Here is a 21,866-nt window from a genome sequence, read left to right as displayed (position 1 = left end):
TGCTTTTTCGATATTTTTAATGCAAATATTCAAAAATATAACTATTTTCGAACTCTTTTCAAAAAAATTCATCGCGAACGTAACCACCTTAATAAATTTCAATGGAATATTTTAAATCCAAATGATTTTCAAATAAAAAAATTTAAGGAGATTCGAATCTCTGATCAAAAACATTTTGAATTATTATATATTATACTTTTCTTCTACCTTTATTTTGACTCTGAATTATATGGCAGCGATCATATGCATACAAAAGTTATTTAATATCTTCGAAATGTGGATGAGTATAAATTCAATAGTTAAGACAATAAAAAATATTATTTTGGGGATAAATTTTGAAAAAAAAAATTAATTTTTAATTTAAGATCGTTTAAAATTTTTAATACTTTTTCTAAATGAGCAAATAAAAAAAAAACTATATACCACATTTGTTAGCTACAAGTTTTACTATTAACAATTTTCTCATCATATAAATCTGAATATACAAAGTAAGATATATACACTACAATATACAGAGTATATACTAAGTATACAGATAATGCGCTAAATAAGAGTAATTCTCGCCTTAAAAATCACAAAGCTAATGTAAATGTAAAATGCAATTAAATATTTCTTGACTCTTATTGGCTATAATTATACAATTGGAATCAACTACCATTTCATGGGCATTAAGCTCATTACTGAATGTTGTTATGTATTTCTTTATGCAAAATCAAACCAATCGCCATCCCTTTAAAACAATTTTTTTTTTTATAATGCGAAAAAAAAAAACGTTAAGGAAAATGCAGTATTAAAAGTTTTCTAAATGTTTTGATATATATTTTTTGATTAAATCCCCATATATAACTGCGTCTAGTTCATTCGCATAATTTTAGTTCATACGTAGCTTACCGTTTAAAAAAAATTTATATTGCATTTGTTTCACAGCTGAAAGTAGGTTTTTGCATTGTAGACACAATCTAAATTAATTTGAGCATTGATATTGATAAACAATGGGATTGCAATCATTTATAATTAAAATGAATTTCAATTTAATAAATCTAATTTTTTATCGAAATTTTCTTATCTTTTGATTTTGTTTAGCATTCTAAAATAATCTATTTCTCATTGTCAGGGGCGAAATTGTCTCCCCTCTGGTAACCCCCTTTTTGTGCTACAACCCCCAGGATTAGACAGAACCCGGATGAACGCTACTTTTAGTTACTATTTTGCTGTTTGAACATGTGGTAGGAGCTTTGGCTGCTGCTATAAATGCACTTTTAATACATTTCATTTTCCTCTTGTACTTTCGACATAAAAGATGAAGATTTAGTATTCTAACTAGATGATACATCCTATTTAGACATATTTATCTTCATTTCATTCCTCATGAATAGATAAGAGAGTTCGAATGATTTTTGTAATTTAAATTTGTATGGCACTTTGATTTAAACTTATAGGTTTAGATATTGAAATTTCTGTCATCAAATGCATGAGAAGAGGTAAATTATTTTTGCTTATTATTGCTAAATAAGACAGAAGATGGTTTTATATCATCTGCAATTATTTACTTATATAAACCTAGTTTGAGGGCTATTCTGTACATTAAAGCATATACATAGATGATCCAATACAGATAATGCAAAGAAAATATTCATCAGGCCATTGTGATCACATGATTTGTATATAAGATTTATTACTTCATATAAGTAACATCAAAATCATAATAGCGCATTCAGTGGTATAGCAAGAGTATATGGCTCCCGGATCTGGCAATTATTTTCCATACATTTCTTATAATCTATGACTGTAAAAGTGAAATAAAATATTACTATTCAGTCTTCGTTCCACTTCACGTTTGAGAATACTGTAAGCACATAAACACATCCAATCATTAATATGTATTTATTTCTAAATAGATTTGAAGTAAAAAAGAATAAAATTATTTGAATAAAATATTATATTCAAGGATAATTTTCATTTAATATTTGTAGGTGAACAACAAACTTTTTCTATAGAAAATAAATTTTATATACACTCAAAAACTGCAGTTAGTCAGTGGTAAGATAACGAACCCTCCCCCAAAGGAAAATGATGCTATACGCACCCCTCCCTGTCACACTTGGCTACAAATAATAAATTAAACGCAGAAATATTTTGTCTTCGCTCCCAGTATTGAAATTAAATGCATGGGGTATATAGCAACTAAGACTTTTATCCCAGTGTAATCCGATTAGATTAACCCTTTAAAGGGCCATTTTTTTCTAGTCATATTATGTTAAAATATTTTTAGGCTTGGAATTAGAATAAGAAAAGGGATTCATTTAGCTTATTAGATAAATTTAATTTGATTCATTAATTCATTTGGTTAATTAATAATTAAGTAACAAATCAAGACACATCATTTTGTCTGAGATAAGGAACTGAAGCCTCTAAGTTTCTGACATACTAAAAAAAATTGTCAGAACTTATGCCAACCTACATAATTTCATACAAAGATTGATAAATTTGGTGAGAAGCATACTTCCCACGGCCCTAGAAAGGGTTAAAGATAAAGCGTCTTATGATCAAATGCTGGTTAAATTACCACGTTACTTATTACAATATTTTGTATTGTTTTGTATTGCTGTAAATTATTTTGTATAGTTTATTTTTATTGTTTATAAATTTATTTATTTAACAATTAAACTAATAATACATTCATACAGTCCAGCGGCCCAGGTGGTTGCCTAGTAGGAAACGCCCTACTGACGTAACAGTAAATATGAAACAGTTTCAGTCTTCAATTTTTAATACTTTTCCTAACAATAAATACTACAAATACTATGTTGAATGAAAATATCTTTTCTAATGTTAAAACAGATTTGAGATGACAAATTTCCAGTATCAGTGCAACATAGCAAAATTTACAATGTCTTTCTCCTTAAAAATTTAAATTAAATAATCTCGTAACTATTTGTTTAAAATCAGTATTTTGCTATTTCTTTTATGCTGATTTTGTTTAATTTATTTCATTCACAAAAATGAAGTATATACATTGCCATAAAAGACCTAAACTAGAGAATGTCAAAATTCTCCGGTGAATGTCGAATGCCGATTGTGTGAATGCTGATATTCACAGAAAAATGCCAACTTTTTCCAGATTTCGGTCTTTGACGATAACATATGTATTCAAAGTTTAATGAATTTCAGCGTTTAACGCCATCTGTCTAAAACTGAAAAGATTATTTTTCGAATTATGTCTAGTATATGAGCTGGCGTCCTGGCATAGGGGTAGCGCATCTTCCCCGTGATCTGGGCGTCGCCGGTTCGAGTCCCGGTTCGGGCATGGTTGTTCTTCATCTGTGTTCTATCTGTGAGGTGTGTGAATGTGCCCCCCCCCCCCTGTAAAAAGGGTTTGTGCAAGCGAATGTGTGAGTATCATCTTCATATGGGCTAGAAGTCAGACTTCTGCCCTCGGGTGCTCAGAAGTCTTCACCCTCAGAAGCTACTGCACCCCCCTTTCCGTGGTAACGCTTTCATAAAAAGATTGATAAATTTGGTGGGAAGCATACTTCCCACGGCCCTAGAAAGGGTTAAAAAAAGAAAAGGGTTAGTAGTTAAATTTATCTATATAAAGAATTATGCCTCACAGCTCCTTAGTGTGAAACAGTTCTTTAACCTCTTCGCATAAAATAACGAGTCTGACTCGAGCCTGGAATGACAGCAGCATTTTTAGTTTTAAATCTGCAAATAAGTAAATATATTAATCTTAAATTCAAAAATCACTTACAAATGCTTTGATATCCCAAATATTATGTTATTATAGGAATTAAAAAAATAATAAATGTAGAAAGTAGGAATGCCTTTTAATTAAGAAATTGAGTAAATTCGCAGGTCAAGATTTTAATCCTTTTATCTTTCTATCCTCCCCAAGCAGTGACAATTGAAGATCTCGGGCAAGGTAGAGAAGGTCACGAGTGCTCAGTTTTTTCATTTTGTATTTCACGACCATTTTTGTTTTGTAGCACAGAATAGAAAACCGAATATGCGCTTTGGAAGTCTTTTTTTTTTTTTTTAACTGATTGAAACTGAAATTTAAACGGTTCAATTTGAATAATGTACCCAATTTCGTATATCTAAGTCGATGTGCTTTTGAGTTATCGCGTGCGAATGTTTTCAATAGATTTGGTTCAGAATTTGACACGAATGTACACGTAAAATGGTGAAACTATGTATTAAATTCTATCAATTTCGATCTTTGTATTTTGTTATAATCGTGCTCACTTAGACTAGGACATATTTCCTAGTAATGAATTATGTACAGAATTCGACAGAAATTTATAATTTTGTTTAGAAAATAACACACGAAAATTCATCTATCTAGCTCAAAGCGTTTATAATTTACTCTGTTCATAGACAAACAGATTGATAGACAAAGCTCCAAAAATTTATTATTCGAACACAGTGAGGTTCGATACCTGGAGATTCGACAAAATCTAGAGAATGAATTTTTTCAAGAATGATAGTAATGTGCCAGTTCAGGTGTCGACCTCATCATCTGACCGCGATTCAAAATGACGAGGTCCGTCCCAAAATAATCCTAATGTTGCATGAAAACGGGACGTTAATAAAACTAAACCTCACCTTTATTTTGACTACATGAACACTTTCCGACTCATACGTAAAAGCACGGAAGGTTTTCGGATTCGAGAACGAACAGTATATTATTAAATTTAATTGCGATGACCCTGAGACAAGGCAATATTTTGATACTGAAAAATGGCGACACCGCTCATCTTTGTCTGTCATTTATGTTCTGGCTTATACATTTAGATGCAAGAAAGGTTATAACAGCGAGACTTTTTAATATTCATTTATAAGTTAATTGAGGAAATAAATAAATGATAACGTGTAAATGGAAAGAGTGACCATTCTGGTTATTAGCATTCACGTTCAGTCTTCGTTTAAAAGATAAATGCGAACTTCTTATGCAGAATTGTAAAAAAAGAGTCTCCAATGCGTTATATAACATCTTACCGCTTCTTATGTTTGCCAATGTAACTTTTTAAAAACAACTGATTTACTATAGGCCTCATCCCTTCTACTCGGATGTCAGAGAGGGGAAAAAATGTTGCAACAAATTATAAAGAAGACAGAAGCAGGGGCTGGTGAGAGTCAGGCAAGAGCACCGGCATTCCTTTAAAAATCTGAGCACGACATAAAAAAACAACAACCACGTCATCGCTTTGCGAAATTCTGGATCTTGTACGTTGTCGGGCCCTCTTCAGTTTCTGAAGTGTTCCTTGCACATGGAGGGAGGTTTCTCGGGAAATACCAGGAGCGAGGTGAGTTTGGCATGCTTTGTGTTTGGGTTTTATTGCGAATGGGACGTTTTTAATTCAATTTGTTCCGATGTCAAGACACTGTGATGTTTACAAAACAAATGGAAGTGGTTTAAATCTTATATTGAATTGGATATACTTGTAGTGGGATTTGGGATTTGTTTTCTAAGAAACTTGCATGCTTTCATTAGAGTATTTGCATTGCCCCGTTGTTACAATCAATTTGCAATGAAAATCAAAATGGCCGAATATTAAATAAAATAAAATTATTTTTTTATGTGTAATTTCAGAAGATTCAAATACTTATATGTTGTTTCCATAATTAAAAGTGAATAAAAAATGTTAATTACTTCTGTTAATATGATAGAAGTGACAGTAAATATATTTTAAAAATCAATTTTGATGTAGTTTTTTTATGAAAAATGGTTTTAAACAGTGAAAGGAATTTAAATATTTTACTGCTTTGGGAAATGCACATTATGCTGTTTTTAGACAATTTCAATAAAATGGAAAATTTAGCCTTAAATTTTAGCATATTTTTAACATGTTGCTGATTTATTTTAGGTTTATATCTTATTAACTTTTTAAACAAATATATGTTTTTATTTATCTGTTATGACCCCAGAGTTATTTATATTATTGAAGTAATTATCGGTTTATAAATATTACGACAATTCAGAGAAGGTAATAAAATAGAGAAACTTGTTCAATTTTGTTTGATAAAGTGTTGATATAATTCTTATACTTAATTATTCACAGAATCTGTAATATTTAAAATCATATTTATTTTGCAACTAGAAATATAATATTTTTAAATGTTTTACCAGTTTATCGCCAATTAGTATGCCTAATTAGTAATCCAAACGATATCACATTATTTAACAATTTTTCTTGAAAATATTTAAATCTTGAATACCTGACTTTAAAGCTTTAAAAAGATAGTGGCAAAACGTACAGCTTTTCTTTTTGAATTAAACTATTTTTAGATAATCTGTGGTATTGCAACGAGTTAAGAAGAAAGACATTAAGCCATTGCAATATAACGAAAAGAAGAATTCAATATACTTTGAACCGAATAATCGGTAAAAGCTCCATTTCAAGATTTAGAACATGTAAAATTTGTGTTGTAGCTTTCTTATAGCTATGAAATATTCTAATGTTCTTATAGCTGTGATATTTGGAATAAGGAGATGCCTTACCTGGAAATATTTTTTTAAAAAAATTAACAAAGAGAATCTTTAAACTATTTGAAAACTTATGTACAGATATATCTTCATCGTGCGTTAAATTTCATCTTTATTGTATTATTAAGACCTTTTATTATCTTAAACCAACTGTTCAGTCTTCAATATGGAACATTTTTTTTGATTACTTGTTTATTTAACACGTACTTTAGAAGCCATGATGGCTAATATTCAAATCAGAGAATTTGTACCATTAACGTCTTGTTTATCTTTGTATTAAGCCTGTGCCGCTGTGTTTTCTCAATTATGGTCCGTTCAAAATTTGACTTAATGTTTATAGCCCAAATTTTCTACATGTGTATTCAGTAAGCACTCAAACTTTATTTTGACTTATAATTCAATAAATGATTCCTTAGAATGACTTTCCAAGAATAAAATTATTTAATTTAAACGGTGGATATGAGCACTAAATTTTGTTAAAATATATTAGAACCTTGATTGTCGGAATGGATTGGATTTGAAATAACTTCAGAAAGCTTAAAGACTAAAATTTAAATCAAAACTTCCTTTTTTCCTACAAATTTCCAAAAAATTACGTGAAATAATAAAAATAGTAATTATAGTGGCACAGGCTGAATATAAAGAAGACAAACAAGGCGTTAATTATACAAATTCTTTGACTGGAATATCAGTTATCCTTATCTCTAAAGTACATGTTAAATAAATATTAATAATAATAATAAAAAAAAAATGCTCCGTTTAGAGTTTTGAACAGTAAGTCCGTAATCATTTCGGCATAGACATTTTAAGTTAATCCTTAGCATATTAATGGTGGCTCTCACTTACTATTCAAGACGGTGCATCGTGTGACGCTTTATTTATTTATTTATTTGTTTAATTTTGATTGTTAAAAATACTTGCAGAGTAGTAAGGAGATGCAAATTAATTAAACGGAAAAATTCAACTTAAAACAATTATATATATTTTTCGAAGCCATAAACTGTATTAGATGAATAATTATGCATCGTATGGCTTTTCCGAGTGTAAAGGGTTAACATGAAATGATTTACATGCATATTTGAAACATTAATAAATATGGGTAGGAGGATTATGAGTTTTACTGATTTGCGCTGTTAACTATTCATTTTCCCATTAAATGTGTAAAAAATAATTGTCATCTCAAAAAAAAAAAAAAATCCTCTATCACTCTTACAATCACAAAGCTTATCGAAACATTTACAGTACCGCATTTTCAAGGAAGAAATCAGCTCACGTCAATTTTAAGTGCCATAAAATTCCACTTTTTATTCATTTTTTCCCCGGCTAACTTCACTTCCCGATAATAGCAGGCTGTAAGACGAACTTTACACCCATCCATGTAATCTGGGTCTGAGTGAGTTTTCAAGCCAAATCTAGCTTTTTTTTTCCCCTCTCAAATATTTGGCGATTTTATTTTTTAAAAAATGAAATAAAATAGTGCAATTTTCTGATACCAACTCTGTTAATAGAAACCGCCGATTAATAAATGCCTGGATAAACGGGGTTTTACTGTACATCAAAAGAATGCATCTTGTATGAAATCATGTTTTTTAATGCGGTTTTCTTTCTTTAGCTGATCCATTACCAATTATGATTTTGGAAAAGATGTGATTGCTCTATCAGTCCGTCTTCCCGATGGCTAAAGGGCCAGCACCCGATCAAGGCTGGAGCTGGGTCATTGCGTTCGCCTGTTGCTTTTCCAGCCTCATATTAGCTGGAATTTTTAGGTAAAAAGATTTTTGTTATTTGCGATGAAATAAAATGTATATACAATATACTTCCGAATATTCGGTTCCCAATTATCCGGTCTTGGCTTCGGAGTTCGAGACCCGATTCCACCAAAGAACCGCCGTGTAAGCGGGTCTGGTGCATGTTAAATCCATCCGGTCAAACGACCTCCCGCTGGTGTGCGTGGACGTTTGGAAAGGGGGTGGGGGCGCCAGCTCAGGTGTCGTCCTCGTCATCTGACCGTGGTTCAAACCTGGGAGGTCCGTCCCAAAATAGCCCTAGTGTTGCTTTAAAACGGGACGTTAATATAACTAAATTAACTATCCGTACTATCCGGCCTAGTTTTCTTTTATCGTCATTAAATGAGGAAGGCAAGGAGTCTATTAAGTCCTTTATTAAGGACTTAAATTTATTATTTTCAAAACCTAAAAACTGAGTTTTGATTCTTTTATCTTTAGGTTACCTTCTCATACTTGTGTAATCATTTATCAGTGAAGAATAAAATCAGTTTGAATCAATTATCTTAAGAAATAGACTGTCAATGTTTTGTTTATGTTTCCTGCATTTAAGTTAGGCATTACGAAATTTATGTTAAAGTGTGAACAGTTTGATCTTTAACTTACTTCTTCTATAATAAATTCTTGAAACGTGCAGTGCTGTATATAAACATATATAAACTACCATTACAGAGTCTTCTATTTTAAATCGGCACTTTATCGGCAACGGCTTCTATGATTCATCCGGCCGCGGCTGAGTTTATACTGAGTTAAATGGAGGGCTTAGTATTGAAAAGGAAGTGAGAAAATACGTATTATGACAATGAGTTTTGGTATAAAAACTTTGTCTTCTGATATTGGTGGGCAAAGAAATGAATTATAGAACTCCGGCCTATCCAGCTTTTTTTATTATCCGGCCTGTCCTTCCGCCTTATTAGGCTAGATACTCGGGAGTGCACTGTATTATAGTCCATTTAGCAGGTTAAGGGTGTTCGACGTGTATAAATATCAATCCAAATCTTCATTTTGTCTCGGTTGATGTGTAATATTTTATCTAATAAAAATGAAATCTTATTCGTTTTTTTATGATTTTTTGTATACATTTATATTGCTTTTGATTTATATATGCGTAATTGTTTGTCTTTAAAAAGAGGAACTTGATAGACTTTAACTGGTTAAGATATATGGACATTTTTAAAATTTATTTTTAATGTACATAAAAAGAGAAAGAACAAAACACACCTAATTTTTCTATGATTTTTAGTTCTTTACTCGTATGAAAATAATGCCATCAAAACTCGCTAAACAATTCCCAAATTAAATTACATACATTGTACGATCCACCAGTATTTCAAATGTTATAATTATGATAAAGGCTAAGAAACCATCAACCAGTTTGAAGATAAGTCTTTGAGTTCAAAGAGATGACAGCTTACAAATTTGAACAATATCGAATTTGACTATTAAATTGCATTAAAAAAATTTCTTGATTCGAATCTGTAAAAATATAAAGCGGAGTGCAAATGAAATAAATCAAGAATAAAACCTTTACTATAAATCAAATATGACAATATTTAAAAAAAATTAATTTTTAAATTTTAATTAAAAATTTTTTTAAAAATATTATTCTATTATATATAGGAGTCTACTTGATGTTTCATGAGGAATTAATAAAAGATGCCTTCCTTTTATAGTATAATACGATGCGAGTTCATAATATCTTAATATATCAATACCAGAATAATGGCAAAGTCGTAATCCCTTAATGTTAGATTAAAATACAAAAACGGATAAATCCACGTCTCGCAGCGGAGAAAATACAATGTTTATCCTTATTAGTACAAAAATTATTTGCAGAAAGTAATTTTTTTCACACTAATAAGCAGTTACTGATAAGTATTCATTGATGTACCATAAATGAAGAAATATGCATTGAAGGCATTTAATAATAAAATGCTTGACAGACATGTAACAAATTTGATATGTAGCTCAAATAGTAAAATCAATTTTTAACAAAATTGGAGCTGACATTTATGATGTCTCACAATAAGTTAAATTTATAGACCAATTGCAAATAAGACATCAATAATTATGGAGCGTAATATTTTATCTTTTTTATTTCAAGAAATATGAATCGTACCGATATTGTAATAAAATATTTTGACTTGTATGTTCATTTTTCAAATATCCATTTTAAGAACACTTAAGTATTTTGTCAAGATTCCTGGGATATAATTTTAAAAGAGGTTGAAATTGCTAAGAAGGCCACCATGGCCGCCTAGTGATAAGATCTGGGTTTCGGAGGCGGAGGGCTCCTAGTTCGAGGCCCAATCCCATAAAAAAACCGCCATGTTTGAGGGCCTAGTGCAGGTTTTGGATCAAATACCCTCCCATTGGTGCGTTGCAGAAGTTTGAAAAGAGTGTGGGAGTGCGAGTTCAGGTATCGTCCTCGTCTTACAGCGACTCAAGATTATGAGGTCCGTCCCAAAATAGCCTTAGTGTTGCTTTACTGCGGGGTATTAAAATCTAAATTAAACTTAAATTGCAAACAATATCTTCCATTGGAATTCCTAATTATTTAGTCTAGATGATATTGGAATCTTTTTTTTTAAAAAAAATAATTCTAGAACCCCCTTTTTCAAGATCATACCAAAAATCTTGCCACGTTCGATAAAGTCCTGGACTCTTTCTGTCTAAGTATTTGTTGCTAGAATAACAAGCAGCAATTAAGATAATCGCTAAGCCAGAGGGACATTTTTACGATGAAGTGAGCTGGCATGTGTTGAACCTCCTCGCTACTAAGCATATACACTCAAAGTAAACAAGGGCCGTTTCTTCGCGAGTCTAAATGGCACAAGATCAGCTGGCATCATGCCCGTTGGCATACGTCGTTACTCATGGGCATGACAGACGTGCCTCAGTCATTCACTCCTGGTAATGAAAGGATTCGCTGTTTCTCCCAAGAGCAAGAGTAATCCTTGAGTAATTTTGAAACACGATTGTTAATTGGAAAAGGTATAAATTTATATGCTTGCTGTTTAATCGGTTACTTTAAATTTCATCCTAATGTAAGAGAGATTTATATTAGGTCTTAGAAGTACATGCAATTCTGCTATGCCAGTTCTTAATTGTATCAGAGAAACTAAATTTCAAACACTTTAACATTCATCCTAGACATTCCTTCGGTGTCTTCGAACCATTATCGAACAGGCGTTTTGAAAAACGAGTTCGATTTTGATTAGACAAACGAATTTCGGTCTAATAGAAGGTTATGCATGGAAACTGCTATGTCATAGAGACATTATTTTTTTTTTTTGTACCTGAAATAACGATTATTTTAGTAAAATATCATGTTTGAACCAGAGGGGGTCTTCCCAAAACTTTCTCGCATGCTTTCTAATTACACTTTTCATGCCAGAGAATGCCTACATGATGTCGGTGCACAATACTTACGAAACATCAACTTTAAGTTAAGTTTAGTACTTTTACTGAATCTATGTCATCCTTGTTGAGTTATTGAGAGATTAATTCCATACGTTAATAGTTGCAGTTATTAAATATTTGGCATGCGTTAATAGTTTCCAAAAATCGAACTTGTGTTTTAGTCATATTTTTCTTAACCGATTGAAACAAAAATTTGACTCAAAACTGGTTTTGTAGTCACAAAATCCTATACCAAATTTGATATAATTAAGTCAAAGTGTTTTTGACTTACCACGTTTACAAGTTTCTGAAAGTACAGTCCGACAGACAGTCAACCCATTGTTGGATTTGACTCAAAATATGAAAGATGTCAGTATTATAGATGTTAAATCTGTCTACCGAATTTTATCTATCCAGCTGTTTTCGTTTTATAATTATTGTGTTACCTTATATTCGAACAGCCGAATTTACTTAAGTTTGATAGAAATTAACAAATTTTGTATAAAGACCGTATACCAAATTTGAACCATCTAGCTCAAAATGTTTTTGAGTTATCTTTGTCACAGATGGACGGACGGACATTATCCAGAAATGTCTTTTTCGAACTCATTGAAGTCTAAATCCTGGTGATTCGTCAAAATTTCGAGTTCGAATTTTTTGACGATTACTATATTTTCTTTATAACAACGTATACGATAAAGTAAAAATTATAAAATTTTCTTCAAGACTTCTTTACAAGTACACTAAATAAGAAAAAAGTATTTTTTCAATACTAAATATTTTAGTTTGTTTGAATTTGTTGTTTTAATAATACTTGAATTAAGTACTATGCATTAATAAATTGATTAATTAATTAAAAAAAGAGATTCCAAATTAATCTCACCTACATACAATAAAACGACAAATGTTTCTGTTATTTACCGCTTTTAATCGAAAAGAAATTGACCATACGCAAGAAATGTTGAAGTTGAATCATATAATAAGCAACTGAATAGATAATTAATGTCTTAGAAGAATAGTTAAAGATGTCTGGTTTGCTTATAGTTATGTAGCTTAGTGTGATTCGTTATTGATTAGGTGTCGCTGGTAGCTGTCCTTTAAGCGAAAAAGGATTGAATTAGACATTGATGTAGCTGTTTACTTGTGCATTAGGATTAATATTTCATATGATTATATGTCATTGGAAGAAGTAGGAAATCATTCATTTTAATGCAATTGTATAAGCTGGCATTCTGTCTGTAGATTGTGATTTGTATGACGAAACAAGCAAGAAAAAATAAAAGTCCAAATCGCTCTGGGATTATTAAATTTAGTGTGCAGTTATTTCTTGGGTAGTAAAAGTTAAGGCTTTTAAACTTACAGGTAAAGATTAATTAGTTTTAACATCTCTGCTATATAACTTTGAAGCATTTGCACAAAAAACATTTTTATATCACTTTAAAGTGACTACGTTGGAGATGATTTTTTTAAAACGTTTTTTTATTGTTATATTTTTTAATGAATGCATAGAAAAGATTGGAAAACGTGTGTAAAACCACGATATATCAGTTAAATGACAAGAGTTTAAAAAAAATTGTAAAAATTAGATCTTTTTTTTTTAATTAAAAAGAAGTATAAAGCAAAACTTTTTGTTTAGAGATTTATTAAATGATTTGCTTAAAAAAATATATCGCCTAATTCATGAACTAAAAACTAAATTATTTTTTAGACATCTGTATTTCTGTACCCTCTTTAAATATTGGAATTCGATTAATAAATAACATGAAATTTTCAATTTTCTTTTGCAAGCATTGAAATAACTATAGAATGTTTCAAAATGAATGAATTACTTATTTTCTAGTTTAGGAACTGCTCAACATATTACGAAAATATTATATTTGGATAAAAAAAAATATGCATTAGATTTTAATTTGGTAGAATTTCCTTTCAAAAAAAATCTCAAATATTAGAATTTGCGAAATACCTTTTAAAAATGCAATATTGCATTAAAATGCATATATATAAAATGCAAATATAAAAATCGGTGTAATTTTTAAAAAATGGACTTAGAAACGAAATTCAAACGTTTTTATATTATTAAGAATTTTTAATTTTAAAAAATAATATTTTCACAAAAATTCGACTTTTTAATATAGTCACCTATCATAAAATTCAATCTTTTAAAAAAATGTTACCAACTTTATTTCTTTACAATTTTTTTCTTGATATTAATTTATTTTTTATAAATATTTTTAAGTATATTTGCAAAAATTTTATTGTTTTAGTTAATGGATTCAAATTTTCACTCAGGTTGCCAAAAATTTTAAATAAATTTTTTATATGTATTATAATTGCTACATAATTAAAGTAAATTTTAAAAATAAGATATAGATGAATCAAACATGAACTATTATTAAGCTATTATGTTCCAGACTAAAGATTCGAATCCCTTTAAAATTTAGAAATTAAAATTTGTTGGCGAGATTAATTTGCATTCGGATGTATCCTTTCAGTTACCGTTTAACAACGATGCCCCACTCTGTGCATCATTTTGGCGTTTTATTTATTAATTTTGATTTTTTATGAATACCTCCAGAGTGGTAAGAAGATGTAGATTAATTTTATAGGGAAATTCAAATTAAAACAATTGTATATATTTATTTTTCGAAGTAGTAAACAAGCGATTGTATTAGGAAAATAAATTATCCATCAAATTACTTTTCTGAGTGCAAAGGGTTAAAATGGCACGTAAGTGGCTGGTCATTGAACGTACCTAGTAAATATGTGAAAAAAATTATAACTAACAGTACTTCAGAATAATTTAATTTAGAATCGTCCACTAGGACATCTGGCGTGTTATTTGTGGCCTTCATCAGCACATTTGGAGTCTCCAGGGAAGAAGCATCATGGCCGATGGTCGTTTGCATTTCTGTGCTCAATCTGGCAGGTAAGCAATCACAATCAACAGGTCTTCACAATCACACTCAATCAAACATTTGTGTGACGTTTTTTCAACGCCACTGAAATAAATGTAATGGCAAAATTGACACGGTATAAGACTGAGGGGTGGTCGTCTTTGGAGGATTTTTTGCCCGATGTAGTATTCCTGGCACATTGAAGATTATGGATTTTTAACAAAACTTGGCCGATTAACACGATTTTGGTTGAAATGGAAAGAAAACATCTTAAGTTTTACTGACAAACATGCTATTGCATTCGTATGGTAGAGCTCTGTTTAGCATGGCGGATATATTTATTATGCTTTTTGCAATTTGGGCAGTGGAAAACTGTACTAGACAATGAATTTCTGCTTTTATATACAACACAAGTAATCCAAAATCATCTTTTCCGTCTGACAGTTTGAAGTCAACTGCTTTAACCCTCCGACTGCTTATCCTGCAACTTCCACGGGAAAGGAATCTATTTTCTGCTGCATACTGCGATTTTCACGGGCTAGTTCGTTTATCTGTTACTGTAACATTTGAATTAAATCCCTCTGTTATTGAATAACATGTAATAACTGTTCGCTTCGTTTAAAAAATATTTCTGTTTCTTTACAGCCGTGGCATCTATATACAGTCATATCTTGCTTAACGAGAAAAACTATATATATATATATATATATATATATATATATATATATATATATATATATATATATAAATTACTTTCTTAAAGAGAGGTGTTTTGCAGAAAAAGTGACTAACAACAGAAAATGTAACGTCATATGCTACAATGACCTGTATCTCGAGTATCAGTCTGTATTGAGCAAATGTTTGAAGAGAATCCTTATATCTATCTGCATGGAAGAAGCTTTGGCTAGATAGCGTTGTCGAATGCGATTTCCAGGAGTTTGAGCAAGTGCTTAATCGATGAGATTATGCATCTAGCCAATAGTATGGGGCTAAAGAGGGATAGCAACGATATTGATGAGTTGGTGGACGAAGAGGGAATGATCGAAGGACTTAAGAAGCAGTATTCTTTCCCACAGCAAAGAATTGTGGAGGGAATTTCGTCAGAAGAGGAAATGACCCTCCACCCCACCCCTCCGCCAGAGCAACAACTTTTCAGTGAAATAAGTAAGATGCTGAAAGCATGGGAAGATATTTCATTTTATGATGAGAAATATCATCCTAATAATGCTGTAGCTATGCGCGTTAAATTCTTTTAACTAATGCTGTATCACATTTTCGTCAAATTTGGAAGCGAAACTAAATAAATATCTTTAGACAATTTCCTTGTAAAAAAAGATATACCTTATAAATAATACATTATTATAAATTTATTATTATTATTTTTATTTCTTATTGAAATGCATTCTCCTGCTTCACATGTATTCGGTGGAAAAAAATTATTTCGTTTAATGAATGTTTCGCATTACCAAAAGGCTGAGGGAAAAAAATCTTTTAGTTGTAAAATTTGGAACTACGTCGCCAACAACCAATTTGTTAGGCCGTTATTTTTTGACAATTTATAGATATAAACATGAGGTTTTATATTGAATGGAGGAAAAGTAAGAATTATACAATAGTGGTTAAGGGAAACAAATTTAGTACTCTTCTTTCATGGTTTGGCAAAATTTGGAAAGTTGGCTACTTTCAACTTGTTACGCGATTCTCTATAATATTTTAAAAGGTGTGATACCCCTATCGAATTCGTGGAAACTGGTTCAATTCAATATTTAAAAGAGACAATAAGTTTATTTCATTTTCTTTTAATTACTCGTATTTTAAACTTATTGAATAACACTTTTCTTTTTTCTGCAGGTCCGTTTTGTGGAATCTTAGGTCAGAAAATAGGTGCCCGACCTGTCGTCATCATCGGCGCTGTGATTGCAACCGTAGGGATTTCGACCTGCTATTTCACGACATCTCTCGGCATCATCACCATTCTCTTCGGAGGAGTTTTTGGTAGCAATCCTTTTATTTCTTTGTTTATTCCCCTTTTTAGCTATATGCATAAACGCTTACGGTTGTGACTAACTTCCTAAGTCATAGATGATAACTGCTATTTAATGTATATGATCGTTATTGATAATTGTGGAATTTTACCACAGACATTTGCCTTGGACATTTTGTAAAATATATTAAATATTACTTACCTTTAGTGACAGTATGGTTTGTCAAAATTAATATTTGCAATAAAATTAAATATTTTACGTAATACGATTTTACACAGTTTCCTCTATAAAATTTTTAAATTTCAAATTTTAAAAGTCGTAGAAATTATACTGTTTAAGAAGTCTGACAATATTCTGTTAATTGTGATAAATAAGAGATAAACAATTATTTCCTGTCATCTCACACAAAATTTGAACTTTAATTTAGAAGAATTTGATTATTTTTGATTAAAATTTGAACTATTTTTGAAGTTGAACTTTATTTGCAAGTGATTCAAAATTTCAAAGATTTTATTTAACGTATAAACAAAAACTACCTAATTCGGAAAGCTAAGCTTACCTATTAGCCATTTAATGTTGAAAATTTTTACATGGTTTCTTTTCTCTAATTTTAAATCTTTACACTCTTATATCGGCTCTCGGAACGATGCATCATTTTGACATTTTATTATTATTATTATTTTAAATTACGATTGTTAAAAATATCTATGGAATGATAGATGAAATGTTCTGATCAATTCAACCCAAAAGAATTGTATATTTTTATTTTTCGAAGCAATAAATAAGCCCTTATATTAGGTGATTAACTATATATCGAATTACTTTTTGAAATACAATGGGTTGATAAATTTTTAAGATAAATTTTTTTATATATTTCACAATACAATTCTTTTCACCACTTTGGCTACTGCATTTATACATGCTCACTTTCGTAATTCAGAATCATTTAAAAAAATAATTCCAAGAAAGTCGAATCCAAGTTTAAAATTGTATCGTATTATATTTCAAGCCACATAATCAAATCGCCTTTAAAATTTTCGAATCTCTTAAAATTTTTTAAATTATATAAACTTTATTTAGAAGCGCTTTTTGGTCTCTCAATTTTGTGTCATCAAATGAGTTTATTTTTTATTATTGAATAAACAAATATATATATCTTGCAGGTGTGGGCTATGGCTTCATGAACACTGTGATGCCATGCATTTTGAATGCGTATTTCTTAAATCTGCGAACCCTTGCTAATGGAATAGCGAATGCTGGATCGTGTGTCGGCTCTATTGTGTTGCCTATAATTTTTGAGCTTTTCATATCCACATACGACTTATCTGGCTGTTTCCTTTTGACTGGTGGAATAGTTCTTCACATCGCTATTGCGGGAAGTCTCATGCGAGACCCACCGTGGCTCCGGAATAAAAAGTCTTCCTCTGCTGAAGACGAGCACCATTACAGCATGAATGAATATCGGACGAATAAAAGCCCAATGAAAGATGGAGTTGCTGCAGAAGAATGTGAAAGAAATGGCAGTTCAGATTCGAATAACGAAACTGTTCCTTGTATATCTGCTGACAGCACGGAACCATCGTCCCAGATTGACAGGAAAAATAGCTTATCAGATAATGCTTTAAATATTTCTCTTGATCACAACTTAGATGAAAGTTCTCAGCCATGCCTTGAAATGGCTACAGTACCTGAAAATTCCCAACAAAAAGAAAAATCTTTCATCAACAGAAAATTCCAACAAGTTTGTCTTCAGTGCAACCGTTTGCCATCTCTGTGCAAGTGTGAAGATAAGTCCACTGGTATTGTGTCGTCCTTTGTGACCGTTCTAACTAGTCCAATGTTTCAAGTGACAGCAATCACAGACGTCATCTTCTATTTTCTTTATCACATGTATGTAGTGATCATCGTGGACTATGCCTTGGATCGAGGGGTTCAGGACACCAATACCAAGCACATTCTCTTTGCATTTTCCATAGCCGATCTGATTGGACGCCTGTGCTTTGGATGGATCACGGATCGCAAAATGGTGAGCAGGTCTCGCTTCGTAATGATGGGCATGGCGCTGATCGGGATGACATTTTTCACGTTCCCTTTTGCCAATGGATACTGGTCCCTGATTGCCGCCAGTTCCTGCTATGGTCTTCTGTTAGGATGCACCATGGTGATGTTCCCGATACTGCTTGTTGAGTTCTGCGGAATAGAATTGCACACTGTGTCTTATGGGTGTATGTGCTTCATGAATGGATTTGCTTCTTTTGGAAGACCACTTTTGATTGGTAAGTTCATCATTGCGCAACTGTTTATTATTTGACATTTTTATTATCGGTCCCAAAGAAATAAATTGGAAATGCTTGAAATTTTCACGGGACATTTTTCTTTTTTTTTTCGAATTTCTCGACATTTGTTTTCAGAATCATTTAAGAAATATTTTGAATTAAATTGAAATAAATAATTTTTGATTATGTAATATTTAATTTTTTTAAATTCCTTTTAGTTTTTATTGTATCATCATTTAACTATAATTTTTAAGGTATGTGTTATTTTCTTATTTCATTTTGATACTGAGGTCACATTTTTTGAAAAGGAAAGAAAAAACACTTGCGGTCATTTTTCGCCCCTGTTTCCTTGAATTCTACCCCGGGGGGGGAGCTTAGATATAGGAGAAGGGATATAATGCAGAGAAGTTTCCAGTATGGTCATCGATTCTGGAAGGTACATTAGAAGGATTGAGCTTCTTCATTTCCATGATAGATTGAATCCCTTGCAAGAGAAATTGTCTTACGGTCGATGATGGCCATTAGATCTCACTTTTGTTTCGGCGTCCATACTTTATGATGGTCATTAACAATCTCTAAATGCCAATTTATGGACTGGATTTCTTGACTCTTACTAAATGTATATAAAAAAATACTATGAAGAATATACCTCTTAATGGTGGTATTTCTTCTTCTTAATAATGTAAGTTCTTCTTCTTAATCTAGTATAATTGTGCAATTTAATGATCATTTAATCGTGTCATCCAGTGCATTTTGATGAGGAAGTGCAAGATTCTGAGAATCAAGCGGAATTTCTGAGCTTCAACTCCGTTACGGTTACAGTGTTTTATGTAAAAGCACAACATTAAATAAGTTATTAGATGATATTCATAGTTGTATTAACACATAGTTGTGGCATCATCACTAAATTAGCATTAATGTTATAACTTTTAAGTTTTGTATTATTGTTAGGATTACTAAAATTTTTATACACTTCTAAACGGCATGTAACCTATAATCGGAACTCTATATAATCACCAATTGTGGGTTTCCATATAGGCAGCTGCCTAGGAATATTGTATTAAAGGAGGACTGTAAATAGCTTGATTAAAAAATGCCATTAGCCTAGTTGTGAAATAAATTTGCAAGAAATGTAAATATTTATTACAAAATATTAGGACTGTATGTAAGTTAGTATGTGGTTACATAATGAATTATTTCAATTAAAAGTAATTATTTTTTGATAGTATAATGGATTATTAATTAAACTCTAACTAGTTATATTCCGTTAGACAGGCCATGTAAAATATTTTTTGTTATATTTATTTGAAGATAGTAAATTCCCTATAATCTATAAATTATATTTGTAAATAATGGCGTCATTACTTAATAATTATAATGAATTTTTCAAGAATTTTAGTATTTTAGTTATTTTTCCATGATATTCATGTTAAGAAAATAAATAAATAAAAACATTTATAAAATCCGAAAGCTATTAATATAAAAATATATAATAAAAATAAATCAATAACATGCTTATTAAGTTTTTAAAAGACCTAAAATAAATTGAGCAATTATTAAAATAGGGGCCTCGTGATGCGCATGCCTCGAGCCACAAAATGCCTACATCTGTCATTGATAAACTCATACAAGAAATTGATTTGAAAAATCTTGTTAATCGATGTAATATTTATTACATTTAAGATTAATCTTTTAAAAAAATATTATAAAATACTTAGTTTTTTTTTATAAAGTAGAATTAGAAAAACACATCTATGAAAACAAAAATAGATTAATAAAGTGTCAAAAATGTGTTACAATTTGAAATATTTTTGATGATAAAAAACATATGAATCAAAAGTATCCCAGATTAGAAGTTTATCATATTTCAAGTTAAGGCATTCTAGATAATTTAAGAAATATATTATCTAGTTTGTGAACCAAGAAATGAGTTATATTTCTATCCACTTTTGATAACAATCGTTCAATTGATAAATAAACTGAGAGTTTCGATTTTTTTTTTCATATTATAACCCTCTAAAATAACTGTAAATTATTTTTAAACGGAATAATTGCTTATTCTGTAAATCGGGTTCTATAAAACATATAGAGTAAATATTATACTACAATAGAACAAAAGATATGGATTTGGTTTTAATATCTGAAGGTTTTCGTAAGAACATTTTTCCAAGATTTAAAATTTGGTAAAATAGCCCTTAACGAAGTAAATAATAATAAAATGTAATTTATGCTAATATAAAAACCAATAGAATTTCCCAAGAAATGATTTATAAAATTCAAACGATTATATAAAAAAAAACTGTTCAGAGAATTAAAAATATCGCATTAAAAATATTCGATATTTTCGCAAAAATTCCCTTTTCCACCGTAGTTGCTTACCTTAAATGGCCAATGTTGTTATTCTTTCATATAAATTCTAATCGCCATTTTCCTTTTTCAGGCTATTTCCGTGATCATGTTGGCTCTTATTCCAAAATGTTTTATGTTCTGGGTGGAATCTCTTTGTTTTCGTCCACCTTGTGGTTTCTGGAGAAACCATTAGAAAGGAGAAGTCAAGGACAGGCTGTTATTGGAAATTGTAAAACATGTATATTTTAACAATAAATATGTTTTTGTTTGATTACTAAATTTGTGAATTAGACGCTATACATAATTCTTTTAATGAAATGGTAGCTGTATACCACTTTCATATAAAAAAATATTTTGTTGTTTCCAAAGAAAAATTAATTTTGGATTTTTCTTTGAACTACTTTGGAAGTATTAAATGATACCTCAAAATTGAATGATGCACATTCAATATGGCCTCTTGAAATGTCTCTATTTTAAGTCTTCAATTTAATATTTTATAAAATTTTACTTCTCTATTAAAACAAATATTTAAAACTAATCACCTTTAAAGAGTACCTAGCTCGTTAGAATATTAATTGCGTTTCATTTCAATTAAATCTCTTATGCATAACTTTTGATGTTCAGGGTTTCTTCAAAAAGCATTTTTTGCATCAAGTAGTGCGAAAAAAATTTATTTCAATACCCTTACA

At 30.5% G+C, this 21,866-nt stretch overlaps 1 protein-coding gene across 1 annotated transcript; it reads left to right on the top strand.

Annotated features, from left to right (window-relative positions):
* The first annotated feature begins 1,252 nt into the window (after positions 1 to 1,252).
* LOC129967041 (monocarboxylate transporter 9-like) lies at positions 1,253 to 21,448 on the top strand. The gene is made up of 7 exons (XM_056081679.1): positions 1,253 to 1,481; positions 5,051 to 5,306; positions 8,100 to 8,253; positions 14,496 to 14,599; positions 16,419 to 16,562; positions 17,716 to 18,828; positions 21,269 to 21,448. The coding sequence occupies exons 3-7, from the start codon at positions 8,162 to 8,164 to the stop codon at positions 21,424 to 21,426; spliced, it is 1,611 nt and encodes a 536-aa protein (XP_055937654.1). The 5' UTR covers positions 1,253 to 1,481; positions 5,051 to 5,306; positions 8,100 to 8,161; the 3' UTR covers positions 21,427 to 21,448.
* The last annotated feature ends 418 nt before the right edge of the window (positions 21,449 to 21,866 follow it).

The sequence above is a fragment of the Argiope bruennichi genome, chromosome 4 (assembly GCF_947563725.1).
Source record: "Argiope bruennichi chromosome 4, qqArgBrue1.1, whole genome shotgun sequence".
Lineage (NCBI taxonomy): Eukaryota > Metazoa > Arthropoda > Arachnida > Araneae > Araneidae > Argiope > Argiope bruennichi.
Note: the sequence above shows the minus strand (reverse complement) of the source record. Positions and strands in the feature narration are given on the sequence as shown.